General features: G+C 46.0%; 1 protein-coding gene across 1 annotated transcript in view; it reads left to right on the forward strand.

Annotated features, from left to right (window-relative positions):
• The window catches only part of LOC134944183 (pancreatic secretory granule membrane major glycoprotein GP2-like), a 110,710-nt gene that overhangs the window by 73,031 nt on the left and 10,165 nt on the right, over positions 1-27,514 (forward strand). Inside the window, exons 7-8 of the mRNA XM_063932759.1 lie at positions 3,142-3,201; positions 24,841-24,990. Coding sequence (XP_063788829.1) covers positions 3,142-3,201; positions 24,841-24,990 — 210 coding nt within the window. The remainder of the gene's footprint in view (positions 1-3,141; positions 3,202-24,840; positions 24,991-27,514) is intronic.

The raw sequence follows: 27,514 nt of genomic DNA on the forward strand, positions 1-27,514 counted from the left end.
TGAGCTGTGCTCGCCACAGGTTCTATTCCCACTCTATGGGTGTCATGGACACCTATGAGTGGGAATAGTCCCTGTTAGTGGGCATGCCGACTGTTGGCATTGTCAGCGGTCGGGATTCCGGCGTCCGTAAACTGACCGCTGGGATCCCGACTGCCGACAAATCAACTACATCCCCAGAGAAGAACCATGCACTTTGGGGTTTTATACACATTTACACATATTTCAGTAGTTCGCTTTTGGTTTAAGTTTATAATGGGAATTGTCACCTACAGTATGTTCTGAAAGATTGTTTTTATCATTGATTAAATAGTGATTTGATGCTAATGATGTTAAAAAGCACTACACAATGAACAAGGTGACCAGAACAAATGACACTTTACCTTACTGATTTCAATGATTTCAGTTAGCTTCCTTAACAACATGGATAGATACAATCGAGATAAAAGAGAGGAGATATTATAGAAGTAACCATAAAGACTTTGGAAGCAAGCAGAAAGCACAAAAAATAGAGGTTTTTCCATATGAATTACATATAGATTTCTCCCACAGATGTTTATTACAAATTCTCGATAAAAGTGGACAACCCCTTAAAGGAACACCAGTATCATTATTTAAATACAAGGGCAATATTGATATATAACATTTCTGTGGAAATATGTATTTTCTATTAAAATAAGACCATCAGGTGCTAATTTACCCTAAATATGCACACATTATGCTAGTTGGATGATAGTAAATTATGTTTAGAATTATTCTGCATTTAACTAATTTTTAGCGTGTTGCATGGACCCACGTTTCTACAGATGTGTCCCTATATATCCTTGCTGCGGGAGGCTGCATGGTGTTGTAGCGATGCATAGCGCAGCCTTCTGCATCCACAGCTTTCCCATTTGTCTGATATTAATCGCCGTCACCACCTCACCCAGCTGTAGCAACGGGTAGAAAGAGCACCAACTCCCTCTACCCTCATTTTAAACCCTGGGCTTCGTCTATTAATGGGCAGCGGTAGCACCATTGCTCGCTACCTCTATGCACTCCCCCCGCTTGTTGTTTAATGCTGGTAGCGTACTCGTTTTTATCTCAAATGACCATAAGGTGTCTCTGTACTGTATCAATAATCTCAGTGATACTGCAATTTTTATCAATCCATATCAATGCTTGTATTAGTGCTGTTATTCTTAAAACACCCCAGCTATCTATATAATTTATCTTGCAGGTGCAGCATTTCTGACAGCATGCTGCAAAGATCTTAGAAGTGAAGTGATAGTTATTATAGGTGTAAAGCAGCTTACACGTTAGTGTAATGAGGACACATGCTCAGAAAGATTATACTTTTTGAAGCTTCACACAAAAGGGTTCAGGATGCAGAGCCTTGTGTTGGACTTGCTGACCGGGGAATCACTTCCAGTCCACTTATGCCGGAACAATGTTTAGAGACCACCGGTTCTCTGCACTCTCACCTGCAATGCAGATAGCGGGTGTACAGAGCTGGATGCTTCTAAACATTGTCCCGGCATAAATGGACTGAAAGCGGATCCCTGGTCAGCCAGTCTGATGCTGGCAGATCCTACTGAGAAGAAATGGGACTGTGGTCTACAGCGCTAATTACTACCCTTTTGCAATAGATATCTGTGATACAATATCTTCTGCAGAAGGCTGTTGTTGCATACTCCTGCACAGGGCCGTCTTTTCGTATGGGCTCAATGGGCTCTTGCCCAAGGGCCCCAGGAGTATAAGGGCCCTAGGCTGATAGCTGAGGGTCCCCTCTTTCCAGGGGTACCAGATTTTTTAAAATCGGCCCTAGGGAACCAGAGATATCCTAGTTCAAAGCAGTGGTCCCCATCCAAGTCTGTTAATTGCTATTACCATCAAGATATCTCAGGCTCTGTATGACATAGAGTTTTTCTGATGGTACATTTCAAAAGCTGTGACTCTTCCCTTTCGGTGGACACTAGCAGTTTGTCTCTACTATGCTCAGAACCAGAGATATCAGCCTTCAAGCAGCTGGTCCCTGCTCAAGCTCCACACGCCTAATATGCAGTTTTGTATATTTGTTGGTGGATTGTTCTAGCTTCTGAACTCTGATCCCCAATTCCCCAGAACCTCCTGACAGGTGAGACACTCTAATTTTTTTATCCCATGCAAAGCTAAGAAATATTTTTCCAGGAACTTGACATATCTGCAGTCAAGCAAGCTGCCCTCCCACCAGAAAATGATGAAAATGAAGCCCACTCCACTATCGACCCCTCCCTTACATATTAAACACCCCATACCACCCTGGAAGTCATGTACCGGGGCCCCTTCATTCAGCCCAATGCCACATTCTACAGTTTAGTGTTCTCCCTCCCGCCCCATCTGTGCAGTAAAGGAGTAATTAGCAGAAATTACTGCTCCAGGTCCTACATGCTGAGCGGAAGCTAGAACACCCCCTACCGCCCGTGGGATATCAAAGCTGTCGTTGATAGCACCCCCACCCATGGAGGATGGGTAGGGGCCCCAGTGTATTGCTGTGCCCAGGGGCCCACACTGCTGTTAAGACGGCCCTGCTCCTGCAGAAGGCTGTTGTTGCAGGTTCTGCATTATGTAAGTAAAAAGGGGTTTGAGAGGGTTGGGTATGTGTGACCGGCGGTCAGGAGACCGGTCACAATACCGACGGCGGGATCCCGGCATTTAGAGCGAGCACAATGAAGCCTCTTGTGGTCTCGGTGGCAAGCTGCGCTCGCCACAGGTTCTATTCCCACTCATGGGTTTTGTGGACACCAATGAGTGGGAATAGTCCCTGTTGGTCAGCATGGCGACCATCGGGATAGTGAGGGTCCGGGATGTAGGTGCCAGTATTGTGACTGGCAGTCTCCTGACCACCGGTCACATAACTACATCCCGTTTGAGACATACAGCATTACCCTAAGGGATATACAGTATGTACTAAAGGTAGAGTTTCATAATTTTTTAGTTATTTCAAATTGATTCAAATTTATCTTAATCAACATTGGGTTTCCAGGGCTAAAACACACATTTAGTAACATTTAAAAATGAATATCAAAAATCATCTGATACTGATCCAGGTCACAAGGAGTTCCCAATTGTCTTTTTTTTATCTTAAGTATATCAACTAACAATTGTTTCCTTTTTCATTTGTAGGCTACTATAATGTGAACAATAACAACTTTTTGAATGTGCCTTGCAGTGATAAAGAAACAGGTACAGTACAATATAAAATATCTGCTTATATCAGTGTTATGCGGACTACAGTGTGCTATGGGCTATCTGATGGTTCTTAGTGACGCTCAATTTTCCAGGACAGATTAGGTCCACCCCATACTCAGATGCCCCCAGGTTTTATGCATAGACAAGGTGGCTATTGGAGGCTGGGCAAGAGTAGGTTGCAGTACGGTGAGATGTACACTGAACCCTATCTAGATACTTCTGCACTATACGTGGACAGATAGAAGTAACCAAATGCACATGAGTGCAGCAATGCACAGGTTTGAATATAATCTTAATACAATCAATATGTATATGCTACAATGCACAGGATGTTATTAGCAACAATACCATATATACATGTACAATGCACAGGATGGTATGAATAATAAATAATTTAGCAGTGAGTTCCTAAAAGAGCTTGGCAGAGCAAGGCAAGGTACAGATAACAAGATTACTTAGCTGCAGGAGACCCCTGGATTCCAGGCAAGGCAGGACAAAGCAAGACAAGACAAGGTAAGGCTGGTGCTGTCTGAAAGTATTTCCAGGCTAGGTCTCACATGCACAATCAGGAACTTAGGTGACAGGTAATGAACTTAGAATTCTGGCAAGACAGGGTACACAGGATTCTTATACCGCATTCACATCGCAAATGCCGGATCCTACCCGGTAAGACAAACGTGTACTTACCGGGTGGGATCCGGCATTTGCGCTCCTCTGCTGGCTTTCCGACCCGGCAATATACCGGGTCGGTTGCCATAGCAGCGGAGGGAGCAGCAGCAGCAGGGGCGGGGGTGGAGGCGGCGCCGGGAGATGAGCTCATCTCCTGCGCCGCCTCTGCCTATGCTGTGAATGGGAGCCGATTCGCATCGGAACGGCTCCCATTCACACTGCGCCTGACCCGGTAATCAACCCGGTAAGAACCCTTCCGTGTCTGTACCGGGTTTTCAGTGCGATGTGAAAGGGGTATAACTGGACTGTGTATCACAGGTAATGTAATAGCATGACTGTACAGATTCTAGATTCACCAAGGAACAGGGACCGGACACAGGTACTATCTGGAACAATAAGCTTCAAGCTATAACCAGTGTCAGATGAAGTGCAAGCTGGGTAATAAAGGGAGCAAGCCCCAATCAGGATGGCTGGAAAAGAACAAGCCTCCTGAACACTGATTAACTGCAGCTGGAAAACCAGACACAAGTTAATAGCCTAATTATCTGACAGGTGAGACTGCACAGGCCACACATACAGGAGACAGGCTGCAGTTACACAGACTCACCAAAGACGGAACGCAACAGTACCCCAAACAAGTACATAAGAAAACCTGGAATGCTAACAAAAATACAACAGACTCACAGCATAAAAACATAAATGGGAATGAGCCACAGTGGTGGCTCATGACAATCTGTATGTAAATGAATAAGATGCAACAAATGATTACTAGTAAACAAACATTATTACTAAATGTTAGTGATGTGCACCGGAAATTTTTTGGGTTTTGTGTTTTGGTTTTGGAGTCGGTGCCGTGGCCATGTTTTGGATTCAGACGCATTTTGGCAAAACCTCCCTGAAATTTTTTTGTCGGATTCGGGTGTTTTTTTTTACAAAAAAAACTCAAAAACAGCTTAAATAATAGAATTTGGGGTCATTTTGATCCCATGGTATTATTAACCTCAATAACCATAATTTCCACTAATTTCCAGTCTATTCTGAACACCTCACACCTCACAATATTATTTTTAGTCCTAAAATTTGCACCGAGGTCGCTGTATAACTAAGCTAAGTGACCCAAGTGGCCGACACAAACACCTGGCCCATCTAGGAGTGACACTGCAGTGTCAGAAAGGATGGCAGATTTAAAAAATAGTCCCCAAACAGCACATGATGCAAAGAAAAAAAGAGGTGCACCAAGGTCGCTGGATGGCTAAGCGACCCAAGTGGCCGACACAAACACCTGGCCAATCTAGGAGTGGCACTGCTGTGTAAGACAGGATGGCAGATTTAAAAAATAGTCCCCAAACAGCACATGATGCAAAGAAAAAAAGAGGTGCACCAAGGTCGCTGGATGGCTAAGCTAAGTGACCCAAGTGGCCGACACAAACACCTGGCCCATCTAGGAGTGGCACTGCAGTGTCAGACAAGATGGCAGATTTAAAAAATAGTACCCTAACAGCACATGATGCAAAGAAAAAAAGAGGTGCACCAAGGTCGCTGGATGGCTAAGCTAAGCGACCCAAGTGGCCGACACAAACACCTGGCCCATCTAGGAGTAGCACTGCAGTGTCAGACAAGATGGCACTTCAAAAAATAGTCCCCAAACAGCACATGATGCAAAGAAAAAAAGAGGTGCACCAAGGTCGCTGGATGGCTAAGCTAAGCGACCCAAGTGGCCGACACAAACACCTGGCCCATCTAGGAGTGGCACTGCAGTGTCAGACAGAATGGGAGATTTAAAAAATAGTCCCCAAACAGCACATGATGCAAAGAAAAAAAGAGGTGCACCAAGGTCGCTGGATGGCTAAGCTAAGTGACCCAAGTGGCCGACACAAACACCTGGCCCATCTAGGAGTGGCACTGCAGTGTCAGAATGGATGGCAGATTTAAAAAATAGTCCCCAAACAGCACATGATGCAAAGAAAAAAAGAGGTGCACCAAGGTCGCTGGATGGCTAAACTAAGCGACCCAAGTGGCCGACACAAACACCTGGCCCATCTAGGAGTAGCACTGCAGTGTCAGACAGGATGGCACTTCAAAAAAAAGTCCCCAAACAGCACATGATGCAAAGAAAAAAAGAGGTGCACCAAGGTCGCTGGATGGCTAAGCTAAGCGACCCAAGTGGCCGACACAAACACCTGGCCCATCTAGAAGTGGCACTGCAGTGTCAGACAGGATGGCAGATTTAAAAAATAGTCCCCAAACAGCACATGATGCAAAGAAAAAAAGAGGTGCACCAAGGTTGCTGGATGGCTAAGCTAAGTGACCCAAGTGGCCGACACAAACACCTGGCCCATCTAGGAGTGGCACTGCAGTGTCAGACAGGATGGCAGATTTAAAAAATAGTACCCAAACAGCACATGATGCAAAGAAAAAAAGAGGTGCACCAAGGTCGCTGGATGGCTAAGCTAAGCGACCCAAGTGGCCGACACAAACACCTGGCCCATCTAGGAGTAGCACTGCAGTGTCAGACAGGATGGCACTTCAAAAAAAAGTCCCCAAACAGCACATGATGCAAAGAAAAAAAGAGGTGCACCAAGGTCGCTGGATGGCTAAGCTAAGCGACCCAAGTGGCCGACACAAACACCTGGCCCATCTAGGAGTGGCACTGCAGTGTCAGACAGGATGGCAGATTTAAAAAATAGTCCCCAAACAGCACATGATGCAAAGAAAAAAAGAGGTGCACCAAGGTCGCTGGATGGCTAAGCTAAGTGACCCAAGTGGCCGACACAAACACCTGGCCCATCTAGGAGTGGCACTGCAGTGTCAGAATGGATGGCAGATTTAAAAAATAGTCCCCAAACAGCACATGATGCAAAGAAAAAAAGAGGTGCACCAAGGTCGCTGGATGGCTAAGCTAAGCGACCCAAGTGGCCGACACAAACACCTGGCCCATCTAGAAGTGGCACTGCAGTGTCAGACAGGACGGCAGATTTAAAAAATAGTCCCCAAACAGCACATGATGCAAAGAAAAAAAGAGGTGCACCAAGGTCGCTGGATGGCTAAGCTAAGCGACACAAGTGGCCGACACAAACACCTGGTCCATCTAGGAGTGGCACTGCAGTGTCAGACAGGATGGCACTTCAAAAAATAGTCCCCAAATAGCACATGCAGCACACATATGGACAGTATACTTGACGACACAGAGGTAGAGCAATGGACTACTGTACCGTACTGCTATATGTATAGTGGTTGTCAGCAAAATTCTGCACTGTCCTCCTACTATATACTGCACACAATTAAAATGCAGCACAGGTATGGATGGATAGTATACTTGACGACACAGAGGTAGAGCAATGGACTACTGTACCGTACTGCTATATATATACTGGTGGTCAGCAAAATTCTGCACTGTCCTCCTACTATCTATTGCGCACAACTAAAATGCTGCACAGGTATGGATGGTTACTATACTTGACGACACAGAGGTAGAGCAATGGACTACTGTACCGTACTGCTATATATATACTGGTGGTCAGCAACATACTGCACTGTCCTCCTACTATATACTGCTGCACAACTAAAATGCAGCACAGGTATGGATGGATAGTATACTTGATGACACAGAGGTAGAGCAATGGACTACTGTACCTTACTGCTATATATATACTGGTGGTCAGCAAAATTCTGCACTGTCCTCCTACTATATACTACAATGCAGCACAGATATGGAGCGTTTTTCAGCACACTGAGCACAGATATTTGCAGCACACTGAGCACAGATATTTGCAGCACACTGAGCACAGATATTTGCAGCACACTGAACACAGAAACTGAGAGAACGCAGCCACGTCCTCTTGCTATCATCTCCAATGCATGAGTGAAAATGGCGGTGACGCGTAGCTCCTTATATAGAATACGAATCTTGCGAGAATCCGACAGCAGGATGATGACGTTCGGGCGCGCTCGGGTTAACCGAGCAAGGCGGGAAGATCCGAGGCTGCCTCGGACCCGTGTAAAATGGGTGAAGTTCGGGGGGGTTCGGATCCCGAGGAACCGAACCCGCTCATCTCTACTAATTGTACATTTAAAGTGTACAGTAGTTGTTACTTTCACACAATGAAAATCATGTACAAAGCTCAAAATTCCCTAGGCACAGTGTAAAATTCCCTTTGGTGGTGTTGTGAACCAACTGATGAGAGACGTTGGGCAGAGTGACTACTGTATGTTCATCAGTGTAACTTGTGTAGTGCTCCCCTCAAGTTGAGTATACAGATAGTGTGGAGCAGGTGCAAGTTGGAGTTACCTCTCTGATACAGTAGATCAAGCTTCTGGCATCTTTGCAGCAACTATCTACTCAGACTACACCCATTGCATAAAACAGGTGAATAGAGGTATCAGCGACTCGTTGTGTTGGGTTTATAGCAAGATAATATTGAGGTCATAGAAAATAGGTTAAAAAGTTGATCAGATAGCCCTAGTAAAATTTAGGGATGAGCGGGTTCGGTTCCTCTGAATCCGAACCCGCCCGAACTTCAGTTTTTTCTTCACGGGTCCGAGCGACTCGGATCTTCCCGCCTTGCTCGGTTAACCCGAGCGCGCCCGAACGTCATCATCCCGCTGTCGGATTCTCGCGAGGCTCGGATTCTATCGCGAGACTCGGATTCTATATAAGGAGCCGCGCGTCGCCGCCATTTTCACACGTGCATTGAGATTCATAGGGAGAGGACGTGGCTGGCGTCCTCTCCGTTTAGAGAAGAGAGTGAGACAGTAGAGAGAGACACAGTAGTAGTAATTTTGGGGAGCATTATTAGGAGGAGTACTACTATACTACTACTACTTGCTGAAGTGATATAGATTAGATAGTGTGACTGTATTAATTATCTGACTTGTGGGGGAGACACTGACAGTGGGGAGCAGTTAGAGTCTGAGAGCAGGACTCAGGAGTACATATAACGTACAGTGCACACTTTTGCTGCCAGAGTCAGTGCCACACTGCCATTGTGACCACACTGACCACCAGACAAGTATAATATATTTTGTTATTGTCTGCTTAGGAGTACTACTTGCAAGTTGCTGATAGTGTGACCAGTGACCTGACCACCAGTTTAATAATCAATCACCACCTGTTTAATATATATATATATATATATATACATATATAATTGTATATAATATATATATATATAATATTGTATACCACCTACCCGTGTTTTTTTTTTTTTCATTCTTCTTTATACATACTACTATAGTAGCTTACTGTAGCAGTCTGCGGTGCTGCTGAGCTGACAGTGTCCAGCAGGTCCGTCATCAGTCATTACATAATAAATATATATACCTCTCCGGCTGCAGTACTAGTGATATTATATATACATATATATTGATTTCATCTCATTATCATCCAGTCTATATTAGCAGCAGACACAGTACGTTAGTCCACGGCTGTAGCTACCTCTGTGTCGGCACTCGGCAGTCCATCCATAATTGTATACCACCTCCCCGTGGTTTTTTTTTTCTTTCTTCTTTGTACATACTACTATAGTATAGTAGCTTACTGTAGCAGTCTGCGGTACTGCTGAGCTGACAGTGTCCAGCAGGTCCGTCATCAGTCATTACATTATAAATATACATACCTGTCCGGCTGCAGTACTAGTGATATTATATTGATTTCATCTCATTATCATCCAGTCTATATTAGCAGCAGACACAGTACGTTAGTCCACGGCTGTAGCTACCTCTGTGTCGGCACTCGGCAGTCCATCCATAATTGTATACCACCTCCCCATGGTTTTTTTTTTCTTTCTTCTTTGTACATACTACTATAGTATAGTATAGTAGCTTACTGTAGCAGTCTGCGGTGCTGCTGAGCTGACAGTGTCCAGCAGGTCCGTCATCAGTCATTACATAATAAATATACATACCTGTCCGGCTGCAGTACTAGTGATATTATATTGATTTCATCTCATTATCATCCAGTCTATATTAGCAGCAGACACAGTACGGTAGTCCACGGCTGTAGCTACCTCTGTGTCGGCACTCGGCAGTCCATCCATAATTATATACCACCTCCCCGTGGTTTTTTTTTTTTCTTTCTTCTTTGTACATACTACTATAGTATAGTAGCTTACTGTAGCAGTCTGCGGTGCTGCTGAGCTGACAGTGTCCAGCAGGTCCGTCATCAGTCATTACATAATAAATATACATACCTGTCCGGCTGCAGTACTAGTGATATTATATTGATTTCATCTCATTATCATCCAGTCTATATTAGCAGCAGACACAGTACGGTAGTCCACGGCTGTAGCTACCTCGGTGTCGGCACTCGGCAGTCCATCCATAATTGTATACCACCTCCCCGTGGTTTTTTTTTTCTTTCTTCTTTGTACATACTACTATAGTATAGTAGCTTACTGTAGCAGTCTGCGGTGCTGCTGAGCTGACAGTGTCCAGCAGGTCCGTCATCAGTCATTACATAATAAATATACATACCTGTCCGGCTGCAGTACTAGTGATATTATATTGATTTCATCTCATTATCATCCAGTCTATATTAGCAGCAGACACAGTACGGTAGTCCACGGCTGTAGCTACCTCTGTGTCGGCACTCGGCAGTCCATCCATAATTGTATACCACCTCCCCGTGGTTTTTTTTTTCTTTCTTCTTTGTACATACTACTATAGTATAGTAGCTTACTGTAGCAGTCTGCGGTGCTGCTGAGCTGACAGTGTCCAGCAGGTCCGTCATCAGTCATTACATAATAAATATATATACCTGTCCGGCTGCAGTACTAGTGATATTATATATATATATATATATTGATTTCATCTCATTATCATCCAGTCTATATTAGCAGCAGACACAGTACGGTAGTCCACGGCTGTAGCTACCTCTGTGTCGGCAGTCGCTGGTCCATCCATAATTGTATACCACCTACCCGTGTTGTTTTTTTTTTTTCTTTCTTCTTCTTTATACATACTACTATAGTAGCTTACTGTAGCAGTCTGCGGTGCTGCTGAGCTGACAGTGTCCAGCAGGTCCGTCATCAGTCATTACATAATAAATATATATACCTGTCCGGCTGCAGTACTAGTGATATTATATATATATATATATATTAATTTCATCTCATTATCATCCAGTCTGTATTAGCAGCAGACACAGTACGGTAGTCCACGGCTGTAGCTACCTCTGTGTCGGCAGTCGCTGGTCCATCCATAAGTATACTAGTATCCATCCATCTCCATTGTTTACCTGAGGTGCCTTTTAGTTGTGCCTATTAAAATATGGAGAACAAAAATGTTGAGGTTCCAAAATTAGGGAAAGATCAAGATCCACTTCCACCTCGTGCTGAAGCTGCTGCCACTAGTCATGGCCGAGACGATGAAATGCCAGCAACGTCGTCTGCCAAGGCCGATGCCCAATGTCATAGTACAGAGCATGTAAAATCCAAAACACCAAATATCAGTAAAAAAAGGACTCCAAAATCTAAAATAAAATTGTCGGAGGAGAAGCGTAAACTTGCCAATATGCCATTTACCACACGGAGTGGCAAGGAACGGCTGAGGTCCTGGCCTATGTTCATGGCTAGTGGTTCAGCTTCACATGAGGATGGAAGCACTCAGCCTCTCGCTAGAAAACTGAAAAGACTCAAGCTGGCAAAAGCACCGCAAAGAACTGTGCGTTCTTCGAAATCCCAAATCCACAAGGAGAGTCCAATTGTGTCGGTTGCGATGCCTGACCTTCCCAACACTGGACGTGAAGAGCATGCGCCTTCCACCATTTGCACGCCCCCTGCAAGTGCTGGAAGGAGCACCCGCAGTCCAGTTCCTGATAGTCAGATTGAAGATGTCAGTGTTGAAGTACACCAGGATGAGGAGGATATGGGTGTTGCTGGCGCTGGGGAGGAAATTGACAAGGAGGATTCTGATGGTGAGGTGGTTTGTTTAAGTCAGGCACCCGGGGAGACACCTGTTGTCCGTGGGAGGAATAGGGCCGTTGACATGCCTGGTGAAAATAACAAAAAAATCAGCTCTTCGGTGTGGAAGTATTTCACCAGAAATGCGGACAACATTTGTCAAGCCGTGTGTTGCCTTTGTCAAGCTGTAATAAGTAGGGGTAAGGACGTTAACCACCTCGGAACATCCTCCCTTATACGTCACCTGCAGCGCATTCATAATAAGTCAGTGACAAGTTCAAAAACTTTGGGCGACAGCGGAAGCAGTCCACTGACCAGTAAATCCCTTCCTCTTGTAACCAAGCTCACGCAAACCACCCCACCAACTCCCTCAGTGTCAATTTCCTCCTTCCCCAGGAATGCCAATAGTCCTGCATGCCATGTCACTGGCAATTCTGACGAGTCCTCTCCTGCCTGGGATTCCTCCGATGCATCCTTGCGTGTAACGCCTACTGCTGCTGGCGCTGCTGTTGTTGCTGCTGGGAGTCGATGGTCATCCCAGAGGGGAAGTCGTAAGCCCACTTTTACAACTTCCACCAAGCAATTGACTGTCCAACAGTCCTTTGCGAGGAAGATGAAATATCACAGCAGTCATCCTGTTGCAAAGCGGATAACTGAGGCCTTGACAACTATGTTGGTGTTAGACGTGCGTCCGGTATCCGCCGTTAGTTCACAGGGAACTAGACAATTTCTTGAGGCAGTGTGCCCCCGTTACCAAATACCATCTAGGTTCCACTTCTCTAGGCAGGCGATACCGAGAATGTACACGGACGTCAGAAAAAGACTCACCAGTGTCCTAAAAAATGCAGTTGTACCCAATGTCCACTTAACCACGGACATGTGGACAAGTGGAGCAGGGCAGGGTCAGGACTATATGACTGTGACAGCCCACTGGGTAGATGTATGGACTCCCGCCGCAAGAACAGCAGCGGCGGCACCAGTAGCAGCATCTCGCAAACGCCAACTCTTTCCTAGGCAGGCTACGCTTTGTATCACCGGTTTCCAGAATACGCACACAGCTGAAAACCTCTTACGGCAACTGAGGAAGATCATCGCGGAATGGCTTACCCCAATTGGACTCTCCTGTGGATTTGTGGCATCGGACAACGCCAGCAATATTGTGTGTGCATTAAATATGGGCACATTCCAGCACGTCCCATGTTTTGCACATACCTTGAATTTGGTGGTGCAGAATTTTTTAAAAAACGACAGGGGCGTGCAAGAGATGCTGTCGGTGGCCAGAAGAATTGCGGGACACTTTCGGCGTACAGGCACCACGTACAGAAGACTGGAGCACCACCAAAAACGCCTGAACCTGCCCTGCCATCATCTGAAGCAAGAAGTGGTAACGAGGTGGAATTCAACCCTCTATATGCTTCAGAGGTTGGAGGAGCAGCAAAAGGCCATTCAAGCCTATACAATTGAGCACGATATAGGAGGTGGAATGTACCTGTCTCAAGCGCAGTGGAGAATGATTTCAACGTTGTGCAAGGTTCTGCAACCTTTTGAACTTGCCACACGTGAAGTCAGTTCAGACACTGCCAGCCTGAGTCAGGTCATTCCCCTCATCAGGCTTTTGCAGAAGAAGCTGGAGGCATTGAAGGAGGAGCTAAAAGGGAGCGATTCCGCTAGGCATGTGGGACTTGTGGATGGAGCCCTTAATTCGCTTAACAAGGATTCACGGGTGGTCAATCTGTTGAAATCAGAGCACTACATTTTGGCCACCGTGCTCGATCCTAGATTTAAAACCTACCTTGGATCTCTCTTTCCGGCAGACACAAGTCTGCTGGGGTTCAAAGACCTGCTGGTGAGAAAATTGTCAAGTCAAGCGGAACGCGACCTGTCAATATCTCCTCCTTCACATTCTCCCGCAACTGGGGGTGCGAGGAAAAGGCTCAGAATTCCGAGCCCACCCGCTGGCGGTGATGCAGGGCAGTCTGGAGCGACTGCTGATGCTGACATCTGGTCCGGACTGAAGGACCTGACAACGATTACGGACATGTCGTCTACTGTCACTGCATATGATTCTCTCACCATTGAAAGAATGGTGGAGGATTATATGAGTGACCGCATCCAAGTAGGCATGTCAGACAGTCCGTACTTATACTGGCAGGAAAAAGAGGCAATTTGGAGGCCCTTGCACAAACTGGCTTTATTCTACCTAAGTTGCCCTCCCACAAGTGTGTACTCCGAAAGAGTGTTTAGTGCCGCCGCTCACCTTGTCAGCAATCTGCGTACGAGGTTACTTCCAGAAAATGTGGAGAAGATGATGTTCATTAAAATGAATTATAATCAATTCCTCCGTGGAGACATTGACCAGCAGCAATTGCCTCCACAAAGTACACAGGGAGCTGAGATGGTGGATTCCAGTGGGGACGAATTGATAATCTGTGAGGAGCGGGATGTACACGGTGATATATCGGAGGATGATGATGAGGTGGACATCTTGCCTCTGTAGAGCCAGTTTGTGCAAGGAGAGATTAATTGCTTCTTTTTCGGTGGGGGTCCAAACCAACCCGTCATTTCAGTCACAGTCGTGTGGCAGACCCTGTCACTGAAATGATGGGTTGGTCAAAGTGTGCATGTCCTGTTTATACAACATAAGGGTGGGTGGGAGGGCCCAAGGACAATTCCATCTTGCACCTCTTTTTTCTTTCATTTTTATTTGCGTCATGTGCTGTTTGGGGAGTGTTTTTTGGAAGGGCCATCCTGCGTGACACTGCAGTGCCACTCCTAGATGGGCCAGGTGTTTGTGTCGGCCACTAGGGTCGCTTAGCTTACTCACACAGCTACCTCATTGCGCCTCTTTTTTTCTTCTTTGCGTCATGTGCTGTTTGGGGAGTGTTTTTTGGAAGGGCCATCCTGCGTGACACTGCAGTGCCACTCCTAGATGGGCCAGGTGTTTGTGTCGGCCACTAGGGTCGCTTAGCTTACTCACACAGCTACCTCATTGCGCCTCTTTTTTTCTTCTTTGCGTCATGTGCTGTTTGGAGAGTGTTTTTTGGAAGGGCCATCCTGCGTGACACTGCAGTGCCACTCCTAGATGGGCCAGGTGTTTGTGTCGGCCACTAGGGTCGCTTAGCTTACTCACACAGCTACCTCATTGCGCCTCTTTTTTTCTTCTTTGCGTCATGTGCTGTTTGGGGAGTGTTTTTTGGAAGGGCCATCCTGCGTGACACTGCAGTGCCACTCCTAGATGGGCCAGGTGTTTGTGTCGGCCACTAGGGTCGCTTAGCTTAGTCATCCAGCGACCTCGGTGCAAATTTTAGGACTAAAAATAATATTGTGAGGTGTGAGGTATTCAGAATAGACTGAAAATGAGTGGAAATGATGGTTTTTGAGGTTAATAATACTTTGGGATCAAAATGACCCCCAAATTCTATGATTTAAGCTGTTTTTTAGGGTTTTTTGAAAAAAAACACCCGAATCCAAAACACACCCGAATCCGACAAAAAAAATTCGGTGAGGTTTTGCCAAAACGCGGTCGAACCAAAAACACGGCCGCGGAACCGAACCCAAAACCAAAACACAAAACCCGAAAAATTTCAAGTGCACATCCCTAGTAAAATTATAACATATTTTATTTATACAAAAGCTGGATATATAAAAATGTGAGGACGAAGATTTTACATGTAGATATTTAAAAATATGTATATACTGTAAATATGTAAATAAAAATGTGAAATCTAAAAATTATAAAAAATTATAAAATGTATAAAAAGTTATAAGAGCAGAAACAACATATAGAGGAGTCTAGAGGTATTTATCTGTTATGCAGGAGGTCAATAGAGAATGCCTATATATTCTGTTTATCTGTAATGGACTGGCACGTATAAGTTCACCAGTCCCCACACAGCTCCCAGCCAGTCTGGGGGTAGAGGAGACCAGTAGCTACCAGCAGCTGGCTGGAGGGGTCTGGGAATGGCTTGTGCGGGTTGTGTGGGATGGGTGGGCACAGGTACCAGCCACTTCGCTGGCACAAAGTATATTAAAAGCAGTTGAGACATTTATCTGCCTCTTCCTCACCCGCATCATCTAAAGCCCAGGCACCGACCTCTCCTCCTACCGGTCATGGCACTGCTCACCCCATACAGGGTCTCACCCCTTCCTATCGGACTTATTTACCTTCTCCCCCCACACGTGTCCCTGGAGCCTCTGCTTTGAACACTGTGGGACCGTCTGGTGGTTCCTGGTTACTGCTGCTGCTTGTTGCTAAGTCCCAGGATCGCAAGTAACCTGGGGTTGCAGCATAGTATATGGAGGAGGGGGTGCAGAGTATGCAGTATATTGCAGGAGCAGTATACGGAAGAGGAGGGTGTCCTCTATATAGGGGACACTATATGGGGGGGTATGGTGGTGCAGTGTGTATATAGGGGTAGTATATGGTTGGAGGTGCAGAATATGTAAGAGGATAGGGGTGCAGTGTATATAGGGGCAGTATTTCCTGGGGGGGGGGGGGGTTGTGGGTGTGTTTCCTGAACCGAACTCTGTCAGGCACCTGCCAGTGACTGGCAGCACCACAGAGGTGAGGAGCAGTGTTAGCATTTATTATATATAGACATGTAATACTATATTGAACAAATCTGCATCTCTATCTCCACGGTCCCTATCTGCCTCTACCACTCCACTCTCTCCCCAGTCCCTATCCAACCCATCCCCCCTTTCTCTGACGTCCTAGTGGATGCTGGGGACTCCGTAAGGACCATGGGGAATAGACGGCTCCGCAGGAGACTGGGCACATCTAAAGAAAGATTTAGGACTATCTGGTGTGCACTGGCTCCTCCCCCTATGACCCTCCTCCAAGCCTCAGTTAGATTTCTGTGCCCGGCCGAGCTGGATGCACACTAGGGGCTCTCCTGAGCTCCTAGAAGAAAGTATAGTTTAGGTTTTTTATTTTCAGTGAGACCTGCTGGCAACAGGCTCACTGCAACGAGGGACTAAGGGGAGAAGAAGCGAACCTACCTGCTTGCAGCTAGCTTGGGCTTCTTAGGCTACTGGACACCATTAGCTCCAGAGGGATCGAACACAGGACCCGACCTCGTCGTCCGTTCCCGGAGCCGCGCCGCCGTCCCCCTTACAGAGCCAGAAACAAGAAGGTGGTCCGGAAAATCGGCGGCTGAAGACTTCTGTCTTCTCCAAGGTAGCGCACAGCACTGCAGCTGTGCGCCGTTGCTCCTCATGCACACCACACACTGCGGTCACTGATGGGTGCAGGGCGCTGGGGGGGGGGCGCCCTGAGCAGCAATAATAACACCTTGGCTGGCAAAACTAACACCATATATAGCGCCAGAGGCTATATAGGTGTATATTAACCCCTGCCAGAAACGATAAAATAGCGGGAGAAAGCCCGCCGAAAAAGGGGCGGAGCCAACTCCCTCAGCACACTGGCGCCATTATTCCCTCACAGCTGCGCTGGAAGGAAGCTCTCTGGCTCTCCCCTGCAGTCCTGCACTACAGAAAGGGTAAAAAAGAGAGGGGGGGCACAATTTAGGCGCAGTATATATATATATATATATATAATATATAGGCAGCTATAGGGGAAAACACTCTGTATAGTGATATCCCTGTGTTATATAGCGCCCTGGTGTGTGCTGGCATACTCTCCCTCTGTCTCCCCAAAGGGCTTTGTGGGGTCCTGTCCTCTGTAAGAGCATTCCCTGTGTGTCTGCTGTGTGTCGGTACTGCTGTGTCGACATGTATGATGAGGATAATGATGTGGAGGCGGAGCAAATGCCTGTGAATGTGATGTCACCCCCTGCGGGGTCGACACCAGTGTGGATGGACTTATGGAAGGAATTACGTGACAGTGTCAGCTCCTTACATAAAAGGTTTGACGACATAGGACAGCCGGCTACTCAGCTTGTGCCTGTCCAAGCGTCTCAAATGTCATCAGGGGCTATAAAACGCCCGCTACCTCAGATGACAGATACGGGTGTCGACACGGATACCGACTCCAGTGTCGACGATGATGAGACGAGTGTACCCTCCAATAGATCCACCCGTTATATGATTGAGGCTATGAAAAATGTATTACACATTTCTGATGATACCCCAGGTACCACAAAAAAGGGTATTATGTTTGGTGAGAAAAAACTACCAGTAGTTTTTCCTGCATCTGACGAATTAAATGAGGTGTGTGAGGAAGCGTGGTCTTCCCCAGATAAGAAATTGATCATTTCTAAACGGTTAATGGCTGCGTACCCTTTCCCGCCAGAGGATAGGTCACGCTGGGAAACACCCCCTAGGGTAGATACAGCGCTGACACGCTTATCAAAGAAGGTGGCACTACCGTCTCCGGATACGGCCGCCCTAAAAGAACCTGCTGATAGAAAGCAGGAAAGTACCCTAAAAGCTATATACACACACACTGGCATTATATTGAGACCCGCTATTGCATCAGCTTGGATGTGCAGTGCTGCTGCTGCGTGGTCAGACTCCCTGTCGGAAAACATTGATACCATGGATAGGGACAATATTTTGCTAACGATTGACCATATTAAAGACGCGGTCTTATACATGCGTGATGCACAGAGGGATATTTGCCGGCTGGCATCAAAAATAAGCGCTATGTCCATTGCCGCCAGACGGGGGTTATGAACTAGGCAATGGTCAGGTGATGCCGACTCCAAGCGGCACATGGAAGTTTTACCCTATAAAGGGGTGGAACTTTTTGGGGAAGGTCTTTCAGACCTCGTTTCCACAGCTACTGCTGGGAAATCGACTTTTTTGCCACAGGCTACCCCACAGCAAAAGAAAGCACCGTATTATCAGGTACAGTCCTTTCGGCCCCAGAAAAATAAGCGGGCTAGAGGCTCATCCTTTCTGCCGAGGGGCAGAGGAAGGGAGAAAAAGCTGCAGCACACAGCTAGTTCCCAGGAGCAGAAGTCCTCCCCTGCGTCCGTTAAGTCCACAGCATGACGCTGGGGCTGCTCAGGCGGAATCGGGAACGGTGGGGGGCGCGTCTCAGGTTTTTCAGCACACAGTGGGCTCTCTCACAAGTGGATCCCTGGGTCCTTCAAGTAGTATCTCAGGGGTACAGGCTGGAATTCGAGACGTCTCCCCCCCGCCGTTTCCTAAAATCTGCCTTGCCGGCAACTCCCTCTGCCAGGGAGGCAGTGTTGGTGGCTATTCAAAAACTGTATTCACAGAAAGTGATCGTCAAGGTACCCCTCCTTCAACAAGGAAAGGGTTACTACTCCACAATGTTTGTGGTACCGAAACCGGACGGTTCGGTGAGACCCATCTTAAATTTAAAAGCCTTGAACACTTATACCAAAAGGTTCAAGTTCAAGATGGAATCGCTCAGGGCGGTTATTGCGAGCCTGGAGGAGGGGGATTACATGGTATCCCTGGACATCAAGGATGCGTACCTGCATGTCCCCATTTACCCTCCGCACCAGGAGTACCTCAGATTTGTGGTACAGGACAGTCACTATCAGTTCCAGACGCTGCCGTTTGGATTATCCACGGCACCGAGGGTCTTTACCAAGGTAATGGCCGAAATGATGATACTCCTTCTCAAGAAGGGAGTTTTAATTATCCCGTACTTGGACGATCTCCTGATAAAGGCGAGGTCCAAAGAACAGTTGATAGGGGGGGTGGCACTTTCTCAGGAAGTGCTACAACAGCACGGCTGGATTCTAAACATTCCAAAGTCACAGCTGGTCCCGACGACACGTCTTCTGTTCCTGGGAATGATTCTGGACACAGACCAGAAAAGAGTTTCTTCCACTGGAAAAAGCAGAGGAATTGTCATCTCTGGTCAGAGACATCCTAAAACCAGGAAAAGTGTCGGTACATCAATGCACACGAGTCCTGGGAAAAATGGTAGCTTCGTACGAAACAATTCCATTCGGAAGGTTCCGCGCACGGACGTTCCAGTGGGACCTGTTGGACAAATGGTCCGGGTCCCATCTCCAGATGCAACAGCGGATAACCCTATCGGCCAGAACCAGGGTGTCGCTGCTGTGGTGGCTGCAGAGGGCTCATCTACTAGAGGGCCGCAGATTCGGACTACAGGACTGGGTCCTGGTGACCACGGATGCCAGCCTTCGGAGCTGGGGGGCAGTCACAAAGGGAAGAAATTTCCAGGGACTGTGGTCAAATCAGGAGATTTCTCTTCACATAAATATCCTGGAGCTAAAGGCCATTTACAATGCCCTAAGCCAGGCAAGACCCCTGCTTCAAAACCAGCCGGTACTGATCCAGTCAGACAACATCACGGCGGTCGCCCATGTAAACAGACAGGGCGGCACGAGAAGCAGGAGTGGCGATGGCAGAAGCCACAAGGATTCTCAGATGGGCAGAGAATCCTGTGTTAGCACTGACGGCAGTGTTCATTCCGGGAGTGGACAACTGGGAAGCAGACTTCCTCAGCAGGCACGACCTCCACCCGGGAGAATGGGGACTTCATCCAGAAGTTTTCCAAATGCTGGTCAACCGGTGGGAAAAACCACAGGTAGACATGATGGCGTCCCGCCTCAACAAGAAGTTGAAAAGATATTGCGCCCGGTCAAGAGACCCTCAGGCGATAGCGGTGGACGCTCTAGTGACACCATGGGTGTACCAGTCGGTTTATGTGTTTCCTCCTCTACCTCTCATACCCAAGGTACTGAGAATAATAAGAAGGCGAGGAGTGAAAACCATACTCGTGGTTCCGGATTGGCCAAGAAGAGCTTGGTACCCGGAACTTCAAGAGATGCTTACAGAGGACCCTTGGCCTCTGCCGCTCAGACAAGACCTGCTGCAGCAGGGACCCTGTCTGTTCCAAGACTTACCGCGGCTGCGTTTGACGGCATGGCGGTTGAACACCGGATCCTGAAGGAAAAGGGTATTCCGGAGGAAGTCATCCCTACCCTGATCAAAGCCAGGAAGGATGTCACCGCAAAACATTATCACCGCATTTGGCGAAAATATGTTGCTTGGTGTGAGGCCATGAAGGCCCCGATGGAGGAATTTCAACTGGGTCGATTCCTGCACTTCCTGCAAGCAGGGGTGACGTTGGGCCTCAAATTGGGGTCCATAAAGGTCCAGATTTCGGCTCTGTCGATTTTCTTCCAAAAAGAACTGGCTTCACTGCCCGAAGTTCAGACTTTTGTCAAAGGAGTTCTGCATATTCAGCCTCCTTTTGTGCCCCCAGTGGCACCTTGGGATCTCAATGTGGTTTTGGCATTCCTGAAATCACATTGGTTCGAACCACTTAAGACTGTGGTCTCAGCTTTTCACTTGAACCAACCTATTGTGGTGCCTGCGGCTACTAGGGACTTGGAGGATTCCAAGTTGCTGGACGTAGTCAGGGCCCTAAAAATTTATATTTCCAGGATGGCTGGAGTCAGAAAGACTGACTCGCTGTTTATCCTGTATGCACCCGCCAAGCTGGGTGCTCCTGCTTCTAAGCAGTCTATTGCGCGCTGGATTTGTAGCACTATTCAGCTGGTGCATTCTGCGATAGGCTTACCGCAGCCTAAATCTGTAAAAGCCCATTCCACACGGAAGGTGGGCTCATCTTGGGCGGCTGCCCGAGGGGTCTCGGCTTTACAACTTTGCCGAGCTGCTACTTGGTCAGGGGCAAACACGTTTGCAAAATTCTACAAATTTGATACCCTGGCTGAGGAGGACCTTGAGTTCTCTCATTCGGTGCTGCAGAGTCATCCGCACTCTCCCGCCCGTTTGGGAGCTTTGGTATAATCCCCATGGTCCTTACGGAGTCCCCAGCATCCACTAGGACGTCAGAGAAAATAAGAATTTACTCACCGGTAATTTTATTTCTCGTAGTCCGTAGTGGATGCTGGGCGCCCATCCCAAGTGCGGATTGTCTGCAATACCTGTACATAGTTATTGTTACAAAAAATCGGGTTTTGTTGTGAGCCATCTCTTCAGAGGCTCCAGTTGTTATCATACTGTTAACCGGGGTTCCTATCACGTGTTATATGGTGTGATTGGTGTGGCTGGTATGAGTCTTACCCGGGATTCAAAAATCCTTCCTTATTGTGTCAGCTCTTCCGGGCACAGTTCCTAACTGAGGCTTGGAGGAGGGTCATAGGGGGAGGAGCCAGTGCACACCAGATAGTCCTAAATCTTTCTTTAGATGTGCCCAGTCTCCTGCGGAGCCGTCTATTCCCCATGGTCCTTACGGAGTCCCCAGCATCCACTACGGACTACGAGAAATAGAATTACTGGTGAGTAAATTCTTATTCTCTCCCTCAGTCCTTATCTGCCTCTACCCCGCTCTCCACCTCCCAGTCCCTATCTGCCACTTCCCCCACTCTCTCTCTCCCCAGCCCCCTATTACCATATGCAGCAAGTGTGAAACAGTCAGATCAGTATTATTATTTGCAGCAGAAGGTAAGGAGGCTGTTACATCTCCCTGCAGTACCACTTTCACTTTCACCTGTGACAGCTTGCAGCACACAAAGGAATCATTTGGTCTGTTTGGTTCCCTCTCGTGGCCACCAGCGCACATAACAGAGGTGAGGAGCAGTGTTAGCCATTTATTATATAGGATAACTAAATACTTGTTTATTTCTCAAATGTCACCCTTCATAATTTCCAATATTTAGACAATATGAGCATGCTGATTATTACAACGGTATGTTAAATTTTAGCATATATCTCTAAGAATTTATTTCTATTAAGTAGAGGAAATCAGGGCACAGAACATTTATATTAGAGATATGCAGTTTGCTTTTCCTGAATTACGAACACACCCAAACTTAGGGGTCCCGAGTCAAATTAAGGCCATCATTCCGAGTTGATCACTCGCTAGCTGCTTTTAGCAGCAGTGCAAATGCTAAGCCGCCGCCCTCTGGGAGTGTATCTTAGCTTAGCAGAAGTGCGAACGAAAGGATCGTAGAACAGATGCAAAAAAATTTCGAGCGGTCTCTGAGTAGCTGCAGACCTACTCCTAGCTTGCGATCACTTCAGACTATTTGGTTCCTGTTTTGACGTCACACACACGCCCTGCGTTCGGCCAGCCACTCCCCCATTTTCTCAGGCACGCCTGCATTTTTATCTGACACGCTTGCGTTTTTCAGCACACTCCCTGAAAACAGCCAGTTACCTCCCAGAAACGCCCCATTCCTGTCAATCACTCAGCGGTCAGGAGTGCGACTGAAAAGCGTCGCTAGACCTTGTGTGAAACTGCATCATTTGTTGTGAAAGTACAGCGCGTGCACATTGCGTCCAAACGCATGCGCAGAAGTGTCGATTTTTTGCCTGATCACTGCGCTGCGAACAACGGCAGCTAGCGATCAACTCGGAATGAGGGCCTAAGTCCCGGTTCGGAATCACTTTTGCGTTGTGGAATCGAGTCCTGGTTCGGCTTTGTTTCAGTTCGGAACTTAGATTTAACACTGAACTAAGGTTTTGGATAGCATGTTAACAGGTCCAAATTCCATGATTTTATCTGGTTTTATCGATTTTTATTGATTTTTTTTCAATGTTTATTGACATTGAAAATTGATTTTTAACACTTGAAGGTGGTTTTGCAAAAAACAAAACACGATGATGAATTAGAACCAAACCAAAACACTGGGGTCCACGCACATCTCTGATTTATATAATTATTGTTATTTATTTTATCAGCTAAAGAGTTACATTTGGAAAGTCTACAGGGGAGGGGTCCTGGGGTGCACACCGGTAATGAGAGGTGCGACCCTGCGGAGACCTTTCAGTAGAACTGCATACAAAGAAAAAGGTTGCAGGTGCACAATTCAAACATTACCAAATTATTAATAATAATAATTGCAATAAAATTTTGCATTTTAAGCGAGGTTCTTCGCATAGTTATGGCCATAAGTAACGGCTTGCCCACCGCGTCCAGGTGACCTCATTAGTCGGGCAAGTCCCTAACATTTTGGCTGCTTCATTTTGGGGGGTCCCGCACCCTAGATTTGTACCCCCCAAAATGTTAGGGACTTGCCTGACTAATGAGGTCACCTGGACGCGGTGGGCAAGCCGTTACTTATGGCCATAACTATGCGAAGAACCTCGCTTAAAATGCAAAATTTTATTGCAATTATTATTATTAATAAGTTGGTAATGTTTGAATTGTGCACCTGCAACCTTTTTCTTTGTATGCAGTTCTACTGAAAGGTCTCCGCAGGGTCGCACCTCTCATTACCGGTGTGCACCCCAGGACCCCTCCCCTGTATACCTAATGCTGTGTATTCACATACACAATAGAAGGCCAGAGACCCCTTCTGCCTGGTGGTAGCACCCACGCCCACCTGTCCTATATATTGGTTTTAATTAGGTTCCTGACATTTCTTAGACTGCATGCAGAGCAAGGTGAGTCCTGCACAAATGTATATTGGATTATCAGATGGGGGTGCATTTCCGGGGTGTGGGTCCCCCTGGACTGTTGTGGCTGTTTTGCCTCAGGAGCAACACATATTAACACTTATTTTCATATTTACTTTCATCCCTATCGTGTGTTTTGTTTCAATGTAATTCATTTCCTACCTTCACTTTTCACTACTTTACCTTTCACTACTTTATCTTCCCCTTCATTACCTCTCACTAATTTACCCCTGCTGTTTTCAGCAGCCTCTCTCACTAACCTATTTTCACTTTTTTACTATATATTTTTTCACTTTTGTGTTGCCCTGGGGTCACTCAGCTGCTTCATTTTGGGGGGTCCCGCACCCTAGATTTGTACCCCCCAAAATGTTAGGGACTTGCCCGACTAATGAGGTCACCTGGACGCGGTGGGCAAGCCGTTACTTATGGCCATAACTATGCGAAGAACCTCGCTTAAAATGCAAAATTTTATTGCAATTATTATTATTAATAATTTGGTAATGTTTGAATTGTGCACCTGCAACCTTTTTCTTTGTATGCAGTTCTACATTTGGAAAGTCAACTGTGTAAAGGACCTTTATAGCTAAATGAGCTTTTGCTAACATCCTTATATTTTTGTTTGATTTTAATATAATTTGCATTATTTAAACATGTTACAGTATTGAATACATTCCAAATATAAAGTTCAATTAACTCATACAAATTTATATATATCCTTTACCCCTAGTAATCCCATCATTGACCTTTGTTGTGGACACAACCGGCTCTACGTCTCTGTCATTGCTACAAGAAGCCACCAGGATTCTTATCAACAGTATTTCTGCATCATCTGAAAATGTAACACGACAGTACACTTTGGTGGAATTCAATGATCCAAGTATGGCATTTTTACACTATTATCATACATACACACAAACAAACTTCATAAATATACGCACAGATATGTTTTTCAAAGGACTCATGATCCACTTTAACAGGTTAATTAGTTGATACAATGTGGTATTGGTTTATATATGCTGGGAAAAGGGTCATTTTATAAAGGTAATGATCAGCTGTAATAACACAGGGCTGCAAAAGTTGATTTACTGATGATTTTTCTGTAAGTCGTAAGTACTTGTCATAAATTGGGTGTGAAGATATTTGATAAAATAGCCCATTCGCGTGTATTGTGTTTAATGATAATTTAATTACAAAAAGTAAAAAAATGTAACAAAGAACAATTTTACAATTTAAATATATACACGTATTGCCTCTTTGTTTACCTTTTAAAGCTTTGTTTGGCACGTTTTCCTCTCTATACACTGGTTGCAATTCTTCTCTTTCAGCATCCAACCACACAAAGTTACAGTACATGAAGCACCATGAAAGTCCTTATCAGTGTCTGGGTCCTTTATTTCAGAATCAATGCAGATGTTGTCTTTACATGCCTGTCTGTTGTGTGCTAAGACATGCTATTATTGGTTATTGGTTATCCAAAAAAAACAGTGTAATACTAGATGGCACCTTTTGAAGGGGTTTGGTATTAAATACCGGTGGCCAGGATGCTGGTGGTCACATGACTGACAGTGACATTCTGACAATAAAGATCCCGACATTGGAGGGGTTAGTATTCCCCCCAACACACACACATCCTAACTCTTACCCTCCTGGGGTGGTGGCTAGGGATAATCCTGGGGGGGGTGGCGGTTAGGGCTAACACCCCCCCCCAGTTCCTAACCCTAACCTTCCCCACCCACCCTTAACCCTAACCTTGATACTCTCCTTCGGGATATTGACTGCCAGTGACTGCCAGTGTTCCAGTGCCGGTCTCCCAAGTGGTGTCAGGATTCCGGCATCGATCAGATGACCGCCGGTATTCCCTTTTGAAAAATGTATTTTACCTGCATCAAACAGCCATTGTCAAATAGTTAATCTACAGTAGTCCCACCCATAAAATATATATTTTTTAAATTGTCCAGGCCAGCTACCGGTTTGAGACCAGTTTACAAAGGAAACACCTGGCATCCATGTCCTTGATTATGCAGGAACTATTGAAAAGCTGCATGAAACCAAGTACAACAAAAAAGAAAATAGCATGCTGAGTGCACTAGTGAGACACATGTATTGTGCAAGTTTACCCTACACTGTAGACTTTCTCACGACATGCAGACTGTCAAACAATCTTTATGACATAGACACAGTGTTGGGGGACAGAGGCAGTAAACTCCTGGGGGTAAATTTACTAAAATGGGAGTTCTATTTAAGATGGGATGTTGACCATAGCAACCAATCAGATTCTACTTCTCATTTATCTAGTACCTTTTAAAAGATAATACCTGGAATCTGATTGGTTGCTATGGGCAACATCCCATCTTAAATAGAACCCCCTTCTTAGTAAATTTACCCCCTTGACGGGAGTAGTCGAACCAGATACGACCACACAGGGACAAATGGGGACTTCCTGGTGGCACGGCCTGAGTCCATGTACTTAAACATAAGATAAGACCTTATAAAATGCGCAAAACCTATCACAAAAATAAACAACACAGTGTGTTCAGTGCACTAGTTTGTAGATACTGCAGAGTTGCTCATGACAAGGATACTGTTAAACAATGTTTAGTGACAGAGACACAGTGTTGGGGGATAGATGCACATCACTAAACTTGTTGTAAGTGTATCTTTTAATGTCTGGAATTCCTGGGCCACCAGGTACAGGGTGCATCGATGATGGGAAGTTTGGGGAGAAAATGCTTTACTATTGTTTACATTGTAACCCTTTACATTACAATAGCAAAAGTAACAGTATATCACTATGATTTCTGGGTTCTGTCCAGATCATAGAGATCCCAAAATGGAAAAATCTTTACTTACATTTGACTATACAAATAGAATACACTTTAATACAATACACACAGCTGATCCTGATCACCAAGTTTCACACCAAAATACAGTATGAATACCTAGAATATACCATTTCACACATTTTCTTATATTCCACTGATGCATTTTCACTGCAAATTCCTCAGATATGCAACATAAGTTAAGTGAAGTAAGACACCTCATTCCACTTATTTCACTACAGTACTGTATGTTAATGGCCAAAACACAGGATCAAAATAAAAGCATAAACAGTAAGGACAGGAAAGGAAAGAAAACTATAATGACAGAACTGTTACATGCAAACATGGTAATATAAGTGATGAGCCATGGCTGAAAAATTGGGTAAAAACAGTTTTTACTGATATATTCTTTTAATGATGATTCATGGCACAGCCACCCACTGTCACTTACCCAGTGGCGCCGAAAGGGGGGGGGGGGGGGGGATAGCGGGTTCTCTAGGTCTCGTTGCCCTCCCTCCCAACTTTCCCATCACAGAAAGCCAGACGGGAGAGGAGAACTGACTGCTGCAGCAGCTGCTCACC

The sequence above is a fragment of the Pseudophryne corroboree genome, chromosome 7 (assembly GCF_028390025.1).
Source record: "Pseudophryne corroboree isolate aPseCor3 chromosome 7, aPseCor3.hap2, whole genome shotgun sequence".
Classification (NCBI taxonomy): domain Eukaryota; kingdom Metazoa; phylum Chordata; class Amphibia; order Anura; family Myobatrachidae; genus Pseudophryne; species Pseudophryne corroboree.